This window comes from Carica papaya, chromosome 4 (genome assembly GCF_054855325.1).
Source record: "Carica papaya isolate Zhongbai chromosome 4, ASM5485532v1, whole genome shotgun sequence".
Classification (NCBI taxonomy): Eukaryota; Viridiplantae; Streptophyta; class Magnoliopsida; order Brassicales; family Caricaceae; genus Carica; species Carica papaya.
In genome coordinates this window covers 20,548,332-20,568,140 of record NC_142312.1, presented here as the reverse complement: position 1 = coordinate 20,568,140, position 19,809 = coordinate 20,548,332, and the positions used below count along the sequence as shown (strand labels likewise).

Sequence of the window (19,809 nt, the reverse complement as noted above, 5' to 3'; positions counted from 1 at the left end):
GTTTATATTAACACCTACAGTTAAACATTGGGATGTTTTGCAATAGATTTTATGTTATTTAAAAGGTGTCTTGGAGCTCGATATAGTGTTTAGAAATTATATGCATACTCACATCGAATGTTTTACAACGCTGATTTGGATTGATTTAAGATTGATAGGAGGTCTACTACGAGGTATTGTGTTTTTTTTTGTGGGAATCTTATATCATAAAAAAGTAAAAATCAAACAATTTTATCTTGCTCAAACGTAGAGTCCGAATATAGAGTTATGGCACAATTCACATGTGAAATCTTATGGATACATTATTTATTAGATGAAGTGGGTTTGAAGCCCACATCTTTTGCAAAATTCTGGTGCGATAATAAAATTTTCCTTCATATTAACTCAAATCTTGTGTATAATGAGAAAACCAAACATATCGAGATTGATTATCATTTCATCTGAAAAAAAATTTAGAAAAACTTTATATCTACTAGTTATATAAAAGCAGGAGAACAACTTGGTGATATATTCATAAAACCTCTTAATGGAACTCGGATTGAGTATCTTCGGAATAAGATAGGCATGATTAATATTTACGCTCTAATTTGAGGGGGAGCGTTAGAATATTATAGAATATTTCTTGTACATAATAATATGATTATCTTTCCAAATATATAAACGTAATTAGGAAGAAAATAATTAAAGTAATTTATGTTGGTTATCATATATGAATTCATTTACAAGTATATATATCTCAATTTTCATTTTAACAAAAACACAAGAATTATTCAATATTTTTTCTTTCCTAACCCTTTGCATTTATCAAGAATGTCATTGCATTCAAAAAGAACACCTTCCTCTCTAAGCCTCTGTGAATCTTGCAGTCTTGCAATTTTGAAGCAAATCTCATGCTTCCTTTGCTGTAGCAGCAACCACAACTCGAAGAAAAATCAAATTAGCCAAAGCTTGTTCAGTCAAGAACAAATCCTTGGCATCTTTCTTTATCTTCCCTTTCAACTCATTTTACTGTGTGGCGGTTGACCTTTCTGATTCATCAGATTCAGCAAACTCATTCTCCACCAATTCCTATAAATCTTGAGACTTGAACAACGTGTTCACTCTTTCTAGAATTGCTTACTCAAAGTAAACTGATCTAGAAGTGCCCTGGATTTTTAAACGTGGCTCTGATACGACATGCTGGAGAAAAGAGCAAAACTAGGAGAAAAGAGCAAGTAATCATTCTGTAAAAAAAACAGCGCAACTACATTGACGAAAAAATTACTTTTACCTCTAAATTATAAACATAGCATAAGATAAGAAAATTCCAAAAACATCTCAACTACAAAAGGAATTAAGAAAAAATTATGTAAAGTCTCATAATCAAGTAACTAAGTGAAACCAAGTCAGCCAATAACTAAATTAAATTCTAAAATGAAGACTGGTCAATCGCAAAACTAGTCTTGAACCCAAAAATAAAAAGTTCTTTCAGTATTTATTTCCAAAAATACCATAAAGCAACCACAATCATAAATGCAGTGAACACACTTTTGATGGAAGCTAGCGAGACACTTTGGCCTGATAAAAAAAGACACTGGAAATAATCGCGTAAATTGGGGAAAGAAGCGTGCAATTCATGTGCCTATGACCTGTGGTGCTTGATACAGTGGGGATCAGAATTTGGACCACTAGCGAAGAGGTTGCTGGGGGATGGCAACAGTGAATCTATAGGGGATGCTCCAAAAATAGTAGTCTATGGACGTGAACTCATTTGCCTCTCTCCTAGGATTTTGGCATAAAAAATAATTCTATTTTTGTTCCTTTTTTTAGTAAACTAGCTATAATACCATGGTGTGGTAAAATATTGTGATTTTGTTATTTGTTAGGAAATATACCTCTGTATTTATAGGAAATCCTATGACAAGGAAAGGAGAATTAACTAAATATGAAATGCATACTTTTATAAGAATACTAATTGACTATTGAGATCCAAGATCTCTAGTTCTTTGTTTGATGATAATTCTCTATGTATTTTGTTCAAGCTCTTTTTTATCCTACAACATTCCAAGTACTTTGGTTGGAGGGAAAAAGTTTTAGGCAACACTGCCAATTGTTTAATTTCCTTTGGGTATAGGATGGTTTTTGGCTGCTTTTGGGGCATATGGCTTCTTCAGGGGAATTTTCTTTTATCTACATTACAAAGGGACAATCGTGCCATTTTGTATTGTTTCATTCTTGTTGTTTATGTTCTTCAATGTACTTTTTCTTCTTTACTATTTGAACCTAGCTTTTCCTCCCTTTCAACCTTTTTCTATTGCTAATGACATCTTATATATATACATATATGGGTTTAATACACATAGTTGGTCATAAACAAGCATTTACAACTTCCGTTGTCATTCCGAGGGCTTTCCATGTGAGAAAACGTTGTTATTATTAGCTTGAGACCATCTGTTTTCATATTTATGCTGCATTTGCCTTTTGTTAGTCACTCAAGATTGCAAAATAATGACATTGCTCTCCAGCACATTTATATAATTTTATTGACACAAACCATCTTGTAGACGCTTGGTGAGTGAGTTTATCATCTTACAGGCAAATCAAAAAAATGTACGGCAGGCATATCTGACTTTCTTGGTTTACTGACATATTTGCTATGCAATATTTTGTAAAAGCTGCTTTTCCTTCTAGGATATTGGATGGTTTGGTTTTCTGATTTTGTTCTTACGTGAGTGGTGATTCAAACAGGTTGGAGCAACACCAGACCTGATGGTTGCTTATATTGATTTTTTTCTTGGTGGTGATGAGAAGCATGTGGATATGGTGTCAATTATACAGAAAAGGTTCCCAATGTGCATAATTTTCGGTGGGGATGGAAGCTATATGTCACCATATAATCTTCATACTGATATGTTGTTGACCAATCTACTTGGCCAGGTCTCTTGCTCATACATAATTTTTAGTAATCTGAAATTATTTGACGAATATCTGAAAGAAGTCATGTGTTCTCCCCAGCATGTGCCTGCAACTGTGTGGAACCGTTTGGTTGCTGGTTTAAATGCCCAGTTGAGGACAGTGAGGCATGGATCCATCCGTTCTGCAATTATCCCGGTTATTAATTGGATAAATAGTCATGGAAATCCTCAACTTGAGTTCCATGGCGTTAAACTTGAGCTTGGATGGTTCCAAGCAACAGCTTCCGGCTACTACCAATTAGGTATCTTGGTGGTTGTGGGAGAATATTCTTTCCACAGCATGCATCAGTCTGACTTGTTAGATAGAGGCCATGAGGAATTTCCGAGGTAAATTTACGGTACCTTTGAGAAATTGAGCAGGAGGAAATCTATCTCTCTCATATGAATCTATTTGGTTTCTGTATTTTTAAGCTAAGCAACTAGGAAACCAAATTTTGAGCAGCTCAAGCCAGTATCTGGCATGCATGTAACAGAACAATTAAGAAGATAATGTTTAACATTTGAAATTTGAAAACTCTATCCTTGGAAGTTCCTTTTGGCATTAAGTTGCCTATACTGCCTTATATTGGTAATTATATTTCACCAACATACTTGTGGGCCCTTAAGAGTTTGTAAATCTTAAGTTCCTTGGGTATTGATCTCCAACAGTGGAGATGAAGCAAACCAAACAGCTGCAATAGGGAAAAGTAGGGTTCCACTCATTCATGATCTGAAGTTCGCTGGTGCATTATGTAAATCAGACAGCATTTGGCAACAGAAGTTCGAAATTCAGATGTTAAAATTTGAAATGGATAGTAATTAGTAATAGTTTTAACAATCTATTACTGATGGTTTATCAGGCTGATTTAACAGACTTTGGGTAGATTCTTGGTTTTCTTTAAACAATTTTGTATTGATTTTGATCCACATTCTAGGGCAATTGCTGCAACTTGCAGCAAAAACCTTAAGCAGCCTCAGCAAAGTTGGACATACCCAGTTCACGCCTTGTCTCGTAAAAGGATTACTGGAGGAATAAATGGAGGTCTTATAAATGATGCTACCTTGCGATCGTTGGATTTTAAAAGAGATTTTCTCTTTCCTTTTTCTCTCTTAGTGCACAACACACGACCTGTTGGTCGTCAGGTATCTTAATGATGCTCGTGAGAAATATCTTTTGTAGATATATATTCTTTTTTAATATTGTTTAACTCATAATTTACTTTCTGTGTTTCAGGATACCCTCCTGCTTCTGATAACCATCTTACTTCTCGCAGATCTTTCCATCACTCTTCTTACTTTGCTTCAGTTCTATTGGATTTCACTTGGTGCTTTCCTTGCTGTCTTGCTTATTCTTCCTTTATCCCTCCTCTGTCCCTTTCCCGCTGGTTTGAATGCCTTATTTAGTAGGAAACCTAGAAGAGCCTCACTTACTCGTATTTATGCATTGTGGAACATGACGTCCGTATCAAATATTGTAAGTAAAACAAGTTGAATGGACTTTCCATTGAAATTATTTACATTTTCATGGTGAGGATATGCAGTCTGAAATCTTAAGGAGGTCATGGGATCTCCATCTGCTCTGTTCTGTCATTATGATCTTCATACTGCCTTTTAATGCCATGTTTATTTATGCTATTATGAAAATTTATATCACAAAATTTATTTGAAGTATTTCTAAACTCTGAAGTGAAACATCCTATATGAGCAACACAAATCTAAAATTTAGAAACTAGCCTACAGAACTAACTTTTTACCTTGCATGTCATTGATAGCTCATGGTCATTTTTACTTAATGAAAGTGATTTTTCCCCCTCTAAAAACATTTTCATCTTTTACTGTGATATTATTTTTATGAATAAATGTAGACGTATAGTTGTCTTATATCTGGTTATCTTTTTTTTTTTTATCTTGTTTCTAACAACAATCTGTCTTTTGCACTTTTCTTTGCTATAATTGTTCTTCTGAAAAGGAAATTTGTGGGCAGAATCTACTCTGGTAAAACCTTGAAAGTAAACTTTTTGTATCATTTGGACTTCTGATTGTTGAGGTTCAAATTCTTGGTATTTAATTCTTCTGTTCTTGTAAATTAGCTTTCCTGGTGCTATGTTAAACGGTTAACTTTGTTTTTTGCAGGCCATGGCTTTCATTTGTGGCATGTTGCATTATGGATTTTATTATTTTCAGCCTTCTGAGAAGGCAAATGCTTGGAACAGTAGAAGGTAAATCACTTACTTCTTTGGTAAATCTAGACAAATCAAACTATTAACTGCATCTAACAAATGCATGTTTAACTTGCACATTCTAATGGAAAGCCATGTTTTAAGTCAATTGCAGACTTACGTCTGGAAATTCTTTCAGTTACTTGTTATAGTATTCTTCCCCTGGAATATTCTCAAAGTTCAGTACCAATTGAAGGATTTGATATCAGTAGCATGAAAATCTACTGAATGAATGGACCAGTTCATTTGTACAAGTTCAAATAACTTGATCATTTTAGACTTCCTCATAATGCTGAATGGCCATTCTAGTGCTCAGCTGCTTGTGTCTAGAACTTCTTTTCTATTGGTGAGAATTCCTAGCAGTGCTCATGATTCAGGTCAGGCTTTTTTTCCCTAATAAGGAATACTAGTCTATTCAAGCCTTGTAAGATCTGTGCCCTGCTCCTATTCCTATACTCTTAGGGAGGTTACTAGTTAAAAAAAATTTTGAGGAACCTAGGGAGGTAATTTCAATTGAATCAGTCTGATAAGAAATTCTGTGAGGAGAGCGTGGCCTGGAACTTTCATTTCATCTATAACCTTTCAGATAGTTAGACCCTTTAATGTATGATTAAAAAAACTTAAAAACAAAACTTAAAGAAATTGTATTAAGAACAAAAACTTGGAGATCTAGGATTTCAACCATCAAACCAATTTAAATATTTGAATAATTAACATAAATGCTCTACTTAATAACTAAGTTAGATATTCTATTTATAGGCACCAAATATATCAAAAATAGGAAATCTAGAAAACCTAATAAATAAATAAAAAGTTAAATAGAAAGAATTAGGAAAATAGAAAATCTAGGAAATAGGAAAATAAATTTTCCTATTTCCCTCTATGTAAAACTTTTCAGAACTTAGAAAAGAAAATTAAATATTCATGTTCCTTTAGTTAATCTCCCAAAACATTAGTGTTCATTTATTGTTTCTGTCTCATAACTCCTATTATTGAAATATGCCAACCTTAGGAGTTATGCATCATTCTCCCCTTAGTTGGTGAAAACTCGATTTTAAGTTTTGAAATGCTGAAGTAGAAAGAATATCAAAGTTAAAACTTATCTTCTTAAAAATTGAAACTTCAGAACTTGAAATTGTAATGAAAAAACATGAATGCTTCCAAAATCAAGGATTTTAAAAACACAGTGAACCAATTAGGAATTACAAGATTCACAAAAAGAAGAGCAAGCAAACTTTCTTCTTTGCTATTAGGAGCCAAAAAATGTGTAGTAGTACCTTCTATTGGGGTCTCTTTCTTCTTAAGATCAACAAGAACAATGTCATTTTTCAACCTTAAAAACATCATTATTTACAACTAAATTGAGGGATACATTGCTAAAAAACACAACTTGATCAACAAGAATAACAACCTTGTCCACAATCTCTTCTATTATCTCGAATACCTCATTTTTGTGTGTACTTTCAATATCATTATTTATCATTAGATTGCAGCATTTCGATAAGATTTTTCTCACTCACCAATCTCATGTTCTACTTATATTTCAAATATCCGAGATTTTTGTGTAACTGAATATTCAAGATTTTCTCTATATTTTTTTATCTTCATTTTACATAATCAATCTTATCACTTAAATCTTGAATGTTATTTTTATATTCTACAAAACTTTAAATCACCATAAGAAAATAATCACTTAAAATAAGTTGATTTTGGAAACAAAGGAAAATGTTTGGGAATATTCTATAGCCCTTAGCGACCTATTAATTTTTGATTGGAGAAACCGATCCATTGGGATGAACTATTACAGTATAAATGCAACGACAATCAACACAATTTTTAGGAGAAGACTAACGGTAGAAACTTAGGAAAAAATATTTACTTTATTTTTACTATATATTTTAGTGTTACAGGCAACACGTATATATACAAAATTTCTAAGTACAAATAAGCAAAAGTATCATACACGCCCTATTTGCGTATCAAGTTCTTAAGAGTTTTATTGTAAAGTTTTTTAATGAAAATATCTTACACCTAATTGCTAGAAAACATATGATATAAGCATAAGGAGTCATTAACTACTTTCTCTTTTATGAAATAACGATCAATCTCAATGTGTTTCGTCCAGTCACGTTGAGCTGGATTTCGCGCAATACTAATAGCCGTTTTATTATCACAAAACAATGATAGATTTTCTTCTTTAAACAGTTTTAATTTGTTCATTAGTTTTTTTAACTATAATAATTCTCATACACCTTGAATTATTATTTTATATTCTGATTCAGCACTAGAACGGGCAGCTATACTCTGCTTCTTACTTTTTCATGTAACCAAGTTGTCTTCAACCAGTGTACAGTAACTGGTAGTTGACCTTCTATCATCTAGAGATCCAACTCAATTGAAATCTGTGAATGGTTCTATCTTAAGGTGACCACTTTTGGAGAGTAGTAAACTTTTTCCTGGTGTAGATTTTAGACATCATAATATTTGAAAGACAGCATGTAAATGGGTCTTGCAAGGATCATGCATGTATTGACTTACCAAGCTAACTACATATGTTATATCTAGTCTGGCATGTGAGAGATAAATGAGTATTCTAACCAATCTTCGTATGTTAACTGATGTACCACTACCAGCTTGTAGTTTGTTATTACTTTCAATAGGGGATTCTGCTGGCTTGCAACTGATCATACCAATCTCTTCTAGTAAATTTAGGGTATGCTTTATTTGAGAAATAAAGATTCTTTTATTAGATTTAGTAACCTCAATTCTTAAAAAGTACTACATTTTTGCTAAATCATTGATTTCAAATTCTTGAGTAAAAATTCCCTTCAATCGAGTCATCTCCAGTCACCACAATATCATCTACATAAACAATAAGAAGAGTGATTCTACCCTTATAATGTTTGATGAATAGGGTATTATCAGCATTGCTTTGCTGATATCTGAAAGAAATCATAACTCTTCTGAACCTAATAAACCATATTCTTGAAGACTGCTTTAATTCATACAAGACCTTTAATTTGTAAACTTTCCCTTCTGTTCTTTCATCTTCAAATTTAGATAGAATTTTCATATATACCTCATCCTCTAAGTCCCCATGGAGGAAGACATTTTTTTACATCAAATTAGTGTAAGTCTGGATCAAAATTAGCAGCACAAAACAGTAATATTCTGATTGTGTTCATTTTTGTGACAGATGCAAAGGTTTCTTGATAATCAATTCCATAGGTCTGAGTAAACCCTTTAGCCACTAGTCTAGTTTTGTATCTCTCAATCGATCTATCTGCTTTGTAGTTTACAGTGAACACTTACTTGCAACCAACTATCTTGTTTTCTTGTGGGGTTCAAACAAGCTATCATGTTTCATTTTCTACCAATTTTTTTATTTATTCAGTCATTGCTTCCTTCCATTTGTGATCTAGAATTTTTTTCAAATCCTGTAGAATAGACACAGAGGAAATAGATAAGACAGAAGCTCTATAAGAGGGAGATAGAGAGTTATAGGAAATAAAGTTAGACATAAGATGATTAGTGTAAGTTCTGATTCGTTTTTTAAAAGCAATGGGTTTATGTCATGTTTCCAAGATCAGGATCTTGTTATTGGGCGATTTTTTGGACTTTTCGGTTAAAAAATCTGCTTCTTCTCCTTGCTGTGATTCTTTGAGCGATCTATTTTTATAAAAATAGATTATAGCTCATCAAAGGGAACTGTTACCTTGGATCTCGTTAGAGAGAGCTTCAATATTGTGGTTTAAAATAATATTCTGACTTGTTTTATTAATAACAAACATCTCCCTTTATATAAAGGTTACTATTCTTATTTAGATATGTTAATCTAATTTGAAATTTAAATATAATTACAAATACTCTACTAAAATATTAGAAATCCTACATTATTTAAAAATCAAATACTAATGAAAAATATATATATTATTTAGGAATCTAATACTAATTAGGATTCCAACTATTTATAAATTTAATACTAATTAGGATTTCATATTTAATTGAACGATAATTTCCTATTATTGCTGTGTCTTCCATATTTGCATCCATAATATTACTCTCCTCTGGTTTTCATGCTTGTTTTCAAGTTTGAAATGTGGATATAGTTGTCTCGTTGGTCTTTTCTTGGTATCCAGTATTATATTCAATCTCGAGACAGAATAGCTGTTTACATTAGTGATCTTAAACAAACAGCTCATCATAGTTATAACACAACCCTTTTAGCTTCATTTTTGTCATCTTTTTCTTTGTTAATTTCTTTATAAATGAAGATGAAGCATTACCAAATTGTGTCGTAATGTTGTTGACTTGTGGAGTCGGTATTGTTTAAACCGAATTGTTAAGTTTGGTCACTAATTGAGAATGATCATTATAATTGTGTTCGATCATAGCTCACAATTATTGTTTCCTTTCAAAAACTCTTACCATACTCATTACATGCATAAGAGGGGTGGGTGATTACATCTCCACCTCCAAATGGAGGGAATCCATTAATCCTGCTGTGAACAAACTTACATGTTAATCAACTTGAACAAATCTGTTTGTCCATGCTAATTTTTCTTGAAATTGCTTCTGATACTTCTCAACTGATCTTGTTTGTTTCAAGTTCACCAGCATCCCTTAATGGGTTGCTTTCGGCTAGCGGTCCAAACCTTAGCGAGCAGTATTCCTTGAATCCAACCTAATTGATTGTGGGTTATTTAGATTCTAGCTGATGATACCAAAGTTGCACTTCACCAAGCATGTGGAAGGCAGCCAATCCCGCCTTATCTCTTTCTAGTGTGTGTTGATTGGTAAAGAATTTTTCACACCGATGTAATCGAATCAAAGGATCTTTAGAACAGTCGAAAGTTGGAAAGTCTAATTTAGTATAACGAGGAACAACCACATTACCTGGTATGGTTTGTGCATTGCGAATGACTTCCCATGTGAAACGCTTGGGGCGTTTGTTCTCGCGAGTTATGACTACTGGCAGTTCCTTCCGAAACGGTTCGTATGTTTTGACCAATTCCAGCCAACATCTCTTTGAATTACGAGGATAACTTCTGCAGCTGACTGTCTAAGCATCTTTTGAGTTCTGCTATCCGTGCTTCGTTTGCGGTGAAAGTTTCCTTTACCATCTATTGCAGATCTTCCATTGTTGTAGAGTCGCTCATTGTATTAGGTTCTGATACCAATTTGTTATGTTTTCAATACCAGGATCTTGTTACTAGGGAATTCTTTGAAATTTCCGGTTCTAAAATCTGCTTTTTCTTCTTGCTACGATTCTTTGAGAGACCATTTTTGTGAAAATAGATTACAACTCATTAATGATAATTGCTACCTTGGATGTTGTTAGAGAGATCTCAAATCTCGTAATTTAAAAAAATATTCTAACTTGTTTTATTAATAGCAAACATTTCTCTTTATATAGAAATTATAATTTTTATTTAAAAATATTAATCTACTTTAAAATCTAAATTTAATTAGGAATATTTTATTTAAGTATTAGAAATCATATATTATTTAAAAATTAAATACTAATGAAGAATATATATTATTTAGAAATTTAATATTAATTAAAATTTTAACTATTTAGAAATCTAATATTAATTATGATTCCAACTATTTAGAAATCTAATACTAATTAGGATTCCATATTTAATTGAATATTAATTTCCTATTCTTGCTGCACCTTCCATATTTGCATCCATAACAGTTTATCAGATGATTCATAAGATAAAGATTACTCACCAGTATCTTCAGGAACTGAGAAAGATTCTTGACTTGGAATTGATTGCATGATGTCTTTTCCTGTCTTATCTCTTCAAGTCTGGTTTATCAAATCGTTCAGTAGTTTCTTCTTGAATAAGATCTTCTGACATAGAATGCTCTTCCTGAATGTGATCGTTAAGGGTTACGAAGCTAGGTATCATCTCTTCTATTTCACTCTCCCCCTGAAGAGGTGTTGAACTGGAGTTAAAGTATGGTTTAGATTCTCAAAAAGTAACATTCATATTCACAAAATATTTTCTAAACGGTGGATGATAACACTTATTATCCTTTTGAGTAGAAAAATATTCAATAAATACGCACTTGAGAGTTTTAGATTCCAACTTACTCACATTTCTAGTATAGACAAAACAAACATATCCAAATACTTTTGGAGGAACAGTATAGGAATTTATACATTGTAAAACCTTTAGAGTACTTATAAAATTAACAACGCATAAAGATATTTTATTAATTAGGTAGGCAGCTGAGAGAATTGCATCTTCCCAATAACTCTTAGGTAGATTCATAGTGAACATTAGTGACCGAGGTACCTCTAGTATGTGTCTGTTTTTTCTTTCAGCAATTCCGTTCTGTTCACTAGTGTAGACGCAACTTGTCTTGTGAATTATCTCATTTGCCTCCATGTACGTACGAAACCCATTATCCATATATTTTGTACTATTATCAGTTCTCAGAATCGTAACTTTAACATCATACTGTGTACATATTATTTTATGAAATAATTAGAAGCATGAAAATGCCTCATTTTTTGCTTTCAACATATAAACTCATATTAATTAAGTACAACAATTAATGAAAATAACATATCATCGGTGACCAGATAAAAAAGTATTCTGAGTAGATCCCCACACATTAGAGTGAATAGTTATAAAAGAATTAGAACTTCTATTATTACTCAAATGATAAATTTTTTTTCATATTTAATAAGTTCACATGCATCACAAAATAAAGAATCCATAGAGATTTTTTTAAACAAATTATGATATAACTTTTCTAAAGCAGAAAAAGAAGGGTGCCCCAACCGTCGGTGCCATTGTAAGATTTTCATATTGATTTCGTTGTTCTCAATGGTTGCTTGATTCCTAATTAGGTTCTGACTTCTTTGTAAAACATATAAGTCATCCTACAGTTTACCAATATCAATCCTTTCTCTGTTCGAAAATCCTGAAAGATATAATAATTAGGAAAAATTTTAATTTTATAGTTTAGATCTTTAGTAATGGCACTAATAGATAACAAACTATTTGGGAAAGTAAACACATGTAAAACTGAAGACAGTGTAATAGTCGAAATACAATTAATGAAACCTATTCCAGAGATAAGAGTATGTGACTTATCTGCTATACGAATATTTTCTCTTTTAGTACAAGAAAAATAGGTTTGAAATTCGATGTAAGAGTCTGTCATATGTTTGTTAGTTTCAGAATCTATAATCCAAATATCAAAAGTGGAAATAATAAGGAGGGAATGAATACTTGATTTTACCATATTAGATGTATCAATAGTTATTGAAGAGTTAAGTTGAGACAGAATACGTTTAAGGCTTTGTATCTCTTCAATCGAAAAAGTTCTAACTGTTGGTGTGTCAGGTGCTTCAATTACCTCAACCAAGTCTGCTTGAGCTCTCATAGATCTTCATTTCCTTCTCCCATGACTTCTAGTGGATCGTTTATGCAATTTCCAGCAAGTTTCCTTAGTTTGTCTTGGCCTGCCACAATAGTTACAATTCCATTGGTCTTTGGAGTGATAAGATTGAGCAATTAACCTAGCTTTCTCAACTGGTACTATGTGGAGTATAACAATTATTCTACTTTTTTCTTGCTGAACTTAAGAATAAGTTTGTTCTAATGAGAGAAGGGGATCCTTACCGAGTACTTTGACCAATATCTTATCACATTCAGCATTCAAAACAGCCAAGAAATCATAAATCCGCTCATTTTCTATCATTTTTGAAATTTGACAGCATCTCCGGAGCAATTGGCCTAAAAATCTTGATAGTAACTGAGTTACTATCATAGTCCACTAAGTTCAGAAAAATATTAAGAGATAATCAACTCTTCATGTTTTGTGTTGTGAATCTTATTTCAGAGTTCATAAATTTGAATATCATTACCCATTTGTGAGTATGTAAGAGACACTGGATTCAAAATTTTTCTTGCAGTATTGAGCAATAGATATGTTCAGGTAATGTGAAATTGCATAGAATTAATGAGTCAAAATATTATGAAGGAATTTTTGGAGTCCTATCTGTGATAATCCGAACTACCATCTGAATTTTTCTCATCACCAATAATATAACCTTGCAATCTTTTAGATTTGATAAACAGTAAACAAGATCGTCACCAAACAAAATAATTAGTTTCATTAAGTTTTACGGGACTTGTAATGGTGGGTTGTCAGAATTGGGAACAATCAGTTTCTTTGCTTCTATCATGTTTGATACTAGAAATAAGGAAAATATAATAACTAGCAATGAATCGCACTGGGATAGAACAAACCTCCAGAACACCAAAGGGGTCAAAAAATTGGTATGAGATCGGAGAAGAATATCGAAAAACAAAAGCTAAGGTCGGATATGAGAGGAAGGTACCACAAAATCCGGAGTTGACGAGGAGCAACACTGCAAACAGTGGTAAAAAATGGACCAGGTTGCGACAACACAGGAGAAGAAAGAAGAGTGCGTGCAGCTGGCCAAAAACGTGGTGGCGTCCAATTGGAGTCTTTAGGCGTCCCCTTCGTCGTCTTCCTGCGGAACGGGCTCGGGAACAATGTCTTCCTGATCTGAAATGATTAAATAACGAATGAGCTACACTAGTCCAGTAAAGACATCACGATATCTCACCGTCACGGAGGTAAAGGTGGGTAGAAAACACAGAAAGATCAATGGAGCATAATTTACAACAAATCCTTTTATCAATAATAAAACTTTTAATTAAGCTTACCTCGGTGAAATTCATAAAAACAATATACGAAAGCAATAACATTATCATCATCATGAAATCATATAAATTGTATGACATAATACTTATCATGCCTTTTGTAATTCAATCATTACACAACATCATTTAATACCGTTTTATCATTTTTCGGGGCCGTTACAGTTGGTATCAGAGCCGCATTTCCTCGGACCCATCCCTTACACAATAGCGCCTTAGAGAAATACTCACCGATATATCGTTACTCAACCATTCCTTGTGAATGCAGGTACACGGAAATGAGGAGAGGAAGGCCCCCACTAAACCGAGCGGCCCAAGATAATTCGCTTCGGGAGGATTTAGACAGACTATTTGAGATGGTGAAAACTCTCGTAGCTGCCCAGCAAAGGCGAGATGAGAGAAGGGAGTTACCCGGACCTCCTCCGCTATCGCAGGTTGAGCCCCCGCTACAGCAGGCTGATCCCGAGCCACCCCGGCAGGAGCCTGCTCCTCCACAGTACCACCCGGCACCACAGCCGCGGTACGACCCGGTACCACAACCACGGTACCACCAGACGCCGCCACAGCACATTCCAGTACCCCGACCACATCAGCAGGTGCCACCACAGGGTCCCCCAGTTCACCCTCAGCCGGCCCCAGTCCCTCTACCTCGGGACCCCGCTCCTTCCTTGATCGACCCCGGCTTCATAGAGAGGTACAGAAGACTGAACCCTTCTACTTTTGCAGGGGGATCCTCTTTTGAAGAGGCCCAATACTGGCTGGCAGAGACTGAGAGAGCTTTCGAGACCTTGGGAGTAGTTCCTGAGCAGAGGGCTGCAATTGCCTCCTACATGCTGGTAGGGGAAGCAGTACGCTGGTGGGAGCTCAAGCGGACCACCCTGCCTACACCAGCTACTTAGGAGTAGTTCTTAGCGGCCTTCCACGCGGAGTATCTCCCTAAACACATCCAACACCTAAAGGAAATGGAGTTTGCTCAATTGGTCCAGGGAAACATGACAGTGTCGGAGTATGCCCGTAAGTTCCTGGAGCTGGGCCGACATGCCCTGGAGACATTGATGGATGAAGGCCGAAAGGCCAGAAAATTCCAGTGGGGTCTCCGCCCAGAGATCAGACAGCACTTACTGGTAATGGAGCTCGAGACATATTCAGCAGTCCTGGCAAAGGCGCAGATCATAGAAAGGAGCTTCGACACCCACCCTCAGCTAGCGGGGAGTTCTCGACCCTCAGCCCCGCTCCGCAGGCCAGCACCAACCATGCCTGTCCAACCCAGTAAGAGGCCCAGACCCGCCATCCAGGGCCCTCCTCAGGCTACGGGGGCAGCACGTGGGAAGATCTGCTAGTACTGCGGCAGGGATCACGGGGACCGACCCTGCTACCGCCTCAGCAACACCTGTCGCATATGCAGCAGTGCCCAGCACTATGCAAGGGAATGCCCTAGGAACCAGAATCAAAGAAGGCCTCCAATCCAGGGCAGAGTTTACAACCTTACCCAGAAGGATGCCGACGCAGACCGGGACGTGGTACATGGTATGTATACTATCTCTGGCCACATTGCTCATGTTTTGTTTGACACTGGTGCATCACATTCTTTTGTTTCACATGTTCTTGTTTCCAAAATTTGTGTATCACCCGATAGACTTGATTAATTATTGCTTGTATCTACCGCTGGGGGGGATACATTGCTAGGAGAGGTTATCTACAGGGCATGTGCCGTGGAGATAGCAGATAGGAAATTGAGGGTAGACCTGATAGGGTTAGACACGGGGGATTTTGATGTAATCCTAGGAATGGATTGGCTAGCGGCGTATCACGCCACCATAGACTGCTTTAACAAAAAGATTGTATTTAATCCTCCCAACGAGGAGCCATTTACAAGTTAATAAAATCATTCAGTACTGATTTCCCCTGATGGCAAGTTTTCTTAATTTCCAGTGCCTCAATCTTGTATTTTCTCTAACTAGGTAAACCCAAGAAAGAAGTTTGTATCCAAGAGATTCCAGTAGTCCGAGACTTTCCAGACGTATTTCCGGATGAACTGCCCGGTCTACCAGTGGACAGAGAGGTCGAGTTCACCATAGACTTACAGCCAGGTACCCAGCCTATCTCGGTTGCTCCTTACCGAATGAGCCGCATCGAGATGGAAGAACTAAGGAAACAGATCACTGAGCTACAAGACAGTGGTTTCATTAGACACAGCGTTTCTCCTTGGGGTGCCGGGGTTACTTTTGCAAGGAAGGGAGATGGAACGTTGAGACTGTGCATTGATTACAGAAGGATAAACAAGGTAACAATTAAGAACAAATATCCTCTTCCCCGGATCGATGACCTTTTCGATCAGTTGCGGAGTGCACGGGTCTTTTCTAAAATAGATCTACGATCAGGTTACCATAAGGTAAAGGTAAGAACAGAAGACATCCCCAAGACGACATTCCGAACCAGGTACGGACACTATGAGTTCCCGGTCATGCCGTTTGGGCTAACCAACGCCCCGGTCATCTTTATGGATCTAATGAACAGGATCTTCAGAGAGTTCTTGGATCAATTTGTCATCGTGTTCATCGATGATATCTTAGTCTACTCAAAAAGTAAAGAAGAACATGCTCATCATCTTGCCCAAGTCCTACAGGTACTCAGGGAAAAGAAGTTGTATGCAAAGTTGAGCAAGTGTGGATTTTGACTCGAGCAAACCGCCTTCTTAGGACATGTTATATCGAAAGAAGGGGTATCAGTGAACCCCGAAAATGTTGAAGCGGTACTTGGTTGGGAAAGGCTGACAACAGTTAAGGAAATTTGCAGCTTCCTGGGGATGGCAGGTTATTACCGCCGGTTTGTCGAAGGGTTCTCTAGTCTAGCAGCTCCTCTAACCCGACTCACAAAGAAGAATGCAAAGTTTGAATGGAATGAGGACTGCGAAAGGAGTTTTTCAGAATTGAAAAAGCGACTGACTACTGCACCCGTGCTGGCTCTACCGAGTGGATCAGGAGGGTATACAGTTTATAGTGATGTCTCCTATCTGGGTCTGGGTTGTGTCCTGATACAGCATGGAAAAGTTATAGCATATGGGTCTAAACAGCTAAAGAATCATGAGAAGAACTATCCTACCCATGACTTGGAGCTTGCCGCAATCATACACGCCTTGAAAACCTGGCGCCATTATTTGTATGGAAAGACTTTTCAGATCTATACCGATCATAAGAGTTTGAAGCACATCTTCACTCAGAAGGATCTCAACATGCGTCAGAGAAAGTGGATGGAACTCCCCAAAGACTATAATTGTGACATCCTATACCATCCAGGTAAGGGCAACGTAGTAGCTGATGCCCTCAGCAGGAAAAGTGCAGGCACCCTATCCCATTTAATGGTTTCAGAATGCAGGTCAATTGGGGCCACGCAGCAGGTTCGGCTGCGAGATCTGAAGAGGGCCACATGTTTGGGCCACCTAGCAGTCCAACCCGAGTTAATCCAAAGAATAAAGGAAGCCCAGTCCGTCGACCCCGCCCTAGTAACCCGCAAGAAGGATGCAGAACAGGGAGTGAGTTCAGAATTTCAGATCTCTGCCGACTGATCGATTCGTTTCAAGGATAGAGTGTGTGTCTCAGACGACAGTGAGTTAAAAAGAGACATCATGACGGAGTCCCATAGTTCAAGATTTGCCATGCATCCAGGAAGTACAAAAATGTACCAAACTATGCGACCTCGGTTCTGGTGGTATGGGATGAAGAGAGATATAGCCGACTTTGTATCTAAGTGCTTGGTATGTCAGCAGGTCAAAGCAGAACATCAACGCCCAGGTGGGTTACTTCAGCCTTTACCGTTTCCAGAGTGGAAGTAGGAACATATCACCATGGACTTCGTATCGGGACTACCCAAGGCACGATCAGGACATGATGCTATATGGGTAATTGTTGATCGACTCACTAAGTCTTTCCACTTCCTGTCCATCAGAATAACTGATTCTTTGGACAAGTTGGCAAGAATGTATATCTGGGAGATAGTCAGACTGCATGGAGTCCCAGTGACAGTGGTATCCGACAGGGACCCCAGATTCACTTCTCGGTTTTTGAATAGTTTCCAGCAAGCTATGAGAACAAAGTTGTCTCTTAGTACTGCCTTCCATCCCCAAACTGATGGACAATTCGTACGCTTGAGGATATGCTCCGAGCTTGTGTCCTTGACTCCGGGGGCCATTGGGACGACCATCTACCCCTGATAGAGTTTGCCTACAACAACAGCTACCAAGCAAGTATCGGCATGGCTCCATATGAGGCGCTATATGGGCGCCCGTGCAGGTCACCGATTTGTTGGGAGGAAGTGGGCGATAGAAGATTGTTCGGCCCGGAGTTGGTAGAGGAGACCACGTCCAAGATAGTTAAAATCAAGAAGAACATTCAGACAGCTCAGAGTAGGCAGAAGAGTTATGCAGATACCCGGAGGAGAGACCTAGCTTTTGAGAAAGGCGACCGGGTGTTTCTTAAGGTCACTCCTTTAAAGGGAATTAGTAGGTTCGACAGGAGGGGAAAATTAAACCCCAGATATATTGGACCCTTTGAAATCTTAGACAAGATTGGTACCGCTGCCTACAGACTTGCACTGCCTCCTGAGCTCTCCCGGGTTCACAACGTGTTTCACGTATCTATGTTACGTAAGTACAACACGGACCCTTCTCATGTCTTGGCTCATGAACCGCTTCCACTCCAAGAGGACTTGTCTTATGAAGAAATACCGGTCGGTATCACGGACCGAGAGAGCAGAATACTCCGCAACCGGGAAATATCATTTGTAAAGGTCGTGTGGCAGAACCACACGCCCAGGGAGGCTACTTGGGAACTGGAATCAGAATTTAGAGCCCAGTATCCCCATCTGTTCGATCAAAAGTAAGAGGCAAATTTGGGAAACCAAATTTCTTTAAGGGGGGAAGAGTTGTAACGTCCAAACAATTGGGCATTTTTGTTATTATATTATTAATTTTATTTATTAAGTTTAATTTTAAAAAAAAAAAGAGCGCCACGTCAGCAGCCACGTCAGCGGCCCAGTCAGCAGCCCTGGCCAACCAGGACCTGCTGCGTGGCAAGATCACGTCGACCAGGGAACGGCCCACGTGGGTGATCCGCGTGCGCGCGATCGGACGGCCCAGATGCGTCCCCGCGCGCACGGACGGCCCAGATCAAGCGTGCGCACAGACGGCCCAGATTTAATCAAAATGGACGGCTGAGATCAAAAGGCAAAAGGGTATAAATAGAACCCCCACACCTGACCACAAAAACCCTAGCCGCCTGCCCTCGCCGGAGAAGACGAACCAGACGCCGAAGGAACCAGCCGCCGCCACCCGCCGCCGCACCGGGGAGTTTTCCGACCGTCGATCGAGGTAAATTTCATACCTCCGACTCGTTTTTCCACGCTGAGTTCCCCTGTGGCCAAAATCCCGGCCAAACGGCCGGAAAACACGGCCGACACCCAGCGGCGCCACCGTGCCCCTCGGTTTTTGCCTCCAATGAAGCCCTTCCCGGCCTCCGTTTGTTGCAATTTTTATATCACCGTGATCACCATTCTTTTCTCTACAAGTTGATCGGAGCCGAATCACCAAAACACGAACCTCGTCGGAGAGCCGCCGCACCCGAGAGCACCGCCGCCGGTAAGCTTCGGTTTTTCGTAATTTTTTGGCCCCCCGAGGGCCCTAGGGTTGTTTTATCACAGGGACCGATGTAAGTGTGGCCGAATTCGGCCGGAAACGGCCAACCCGAGGCGAATCCCGCCGCTTGCGGCAGCGCCGTCGCCGGAGCACGGCGGAGCCGCCGTGTCGGAATTGCGATCTTTGCCGAAAGGGGCCCTGGGTCTAATTTGGGACTTTTTGGAATACGTGCAGGTACTAGTAGTGCGTTTCAGTTCCCCGGAAAAAATTAAGGAAAAATTAGGGACAGCCTGTAGGCGCACTGTGGAGCCGTG

General features: G+C 37.9%; 1 protein-coding gene across 5 annotated transcripts in view; it reads left to right on the top strand.

The window, feature by feature from the left end:
- Positions 1–19,809, top strand: part of LOC110825725 (MraZ) — a 63,254-nt gene that overhangs the window by 39,768 nt on the left and 3,677 nt on the right. For 4 of the 5 annotated variants that reach the window (XM_088218100.1, XM_088218099.1, XM_088218095.1 and 1 more), the window contains 4 exons: positions 2,728–3,281; positions 3,869–4,076; positions 4,168–4,407; positions 5,067–5,152. In XM_088218100.1, coding sequence (XP_088074226.1) covers positions 2,728–3,281; positions 3,869–4,076; positions 4,168–4,407; positions 5,067–5,152 — 1,088 coding nt within the window. The remainder of the gene's footprint in view (positions 1–2,727; positions 3,282–3,868; positions 4,077–4,167; positions 4,408–5,066; positions 5,153–19,809) is intronic. The other variant, XM_088218096.1, reaches the window with a different exon arrangement.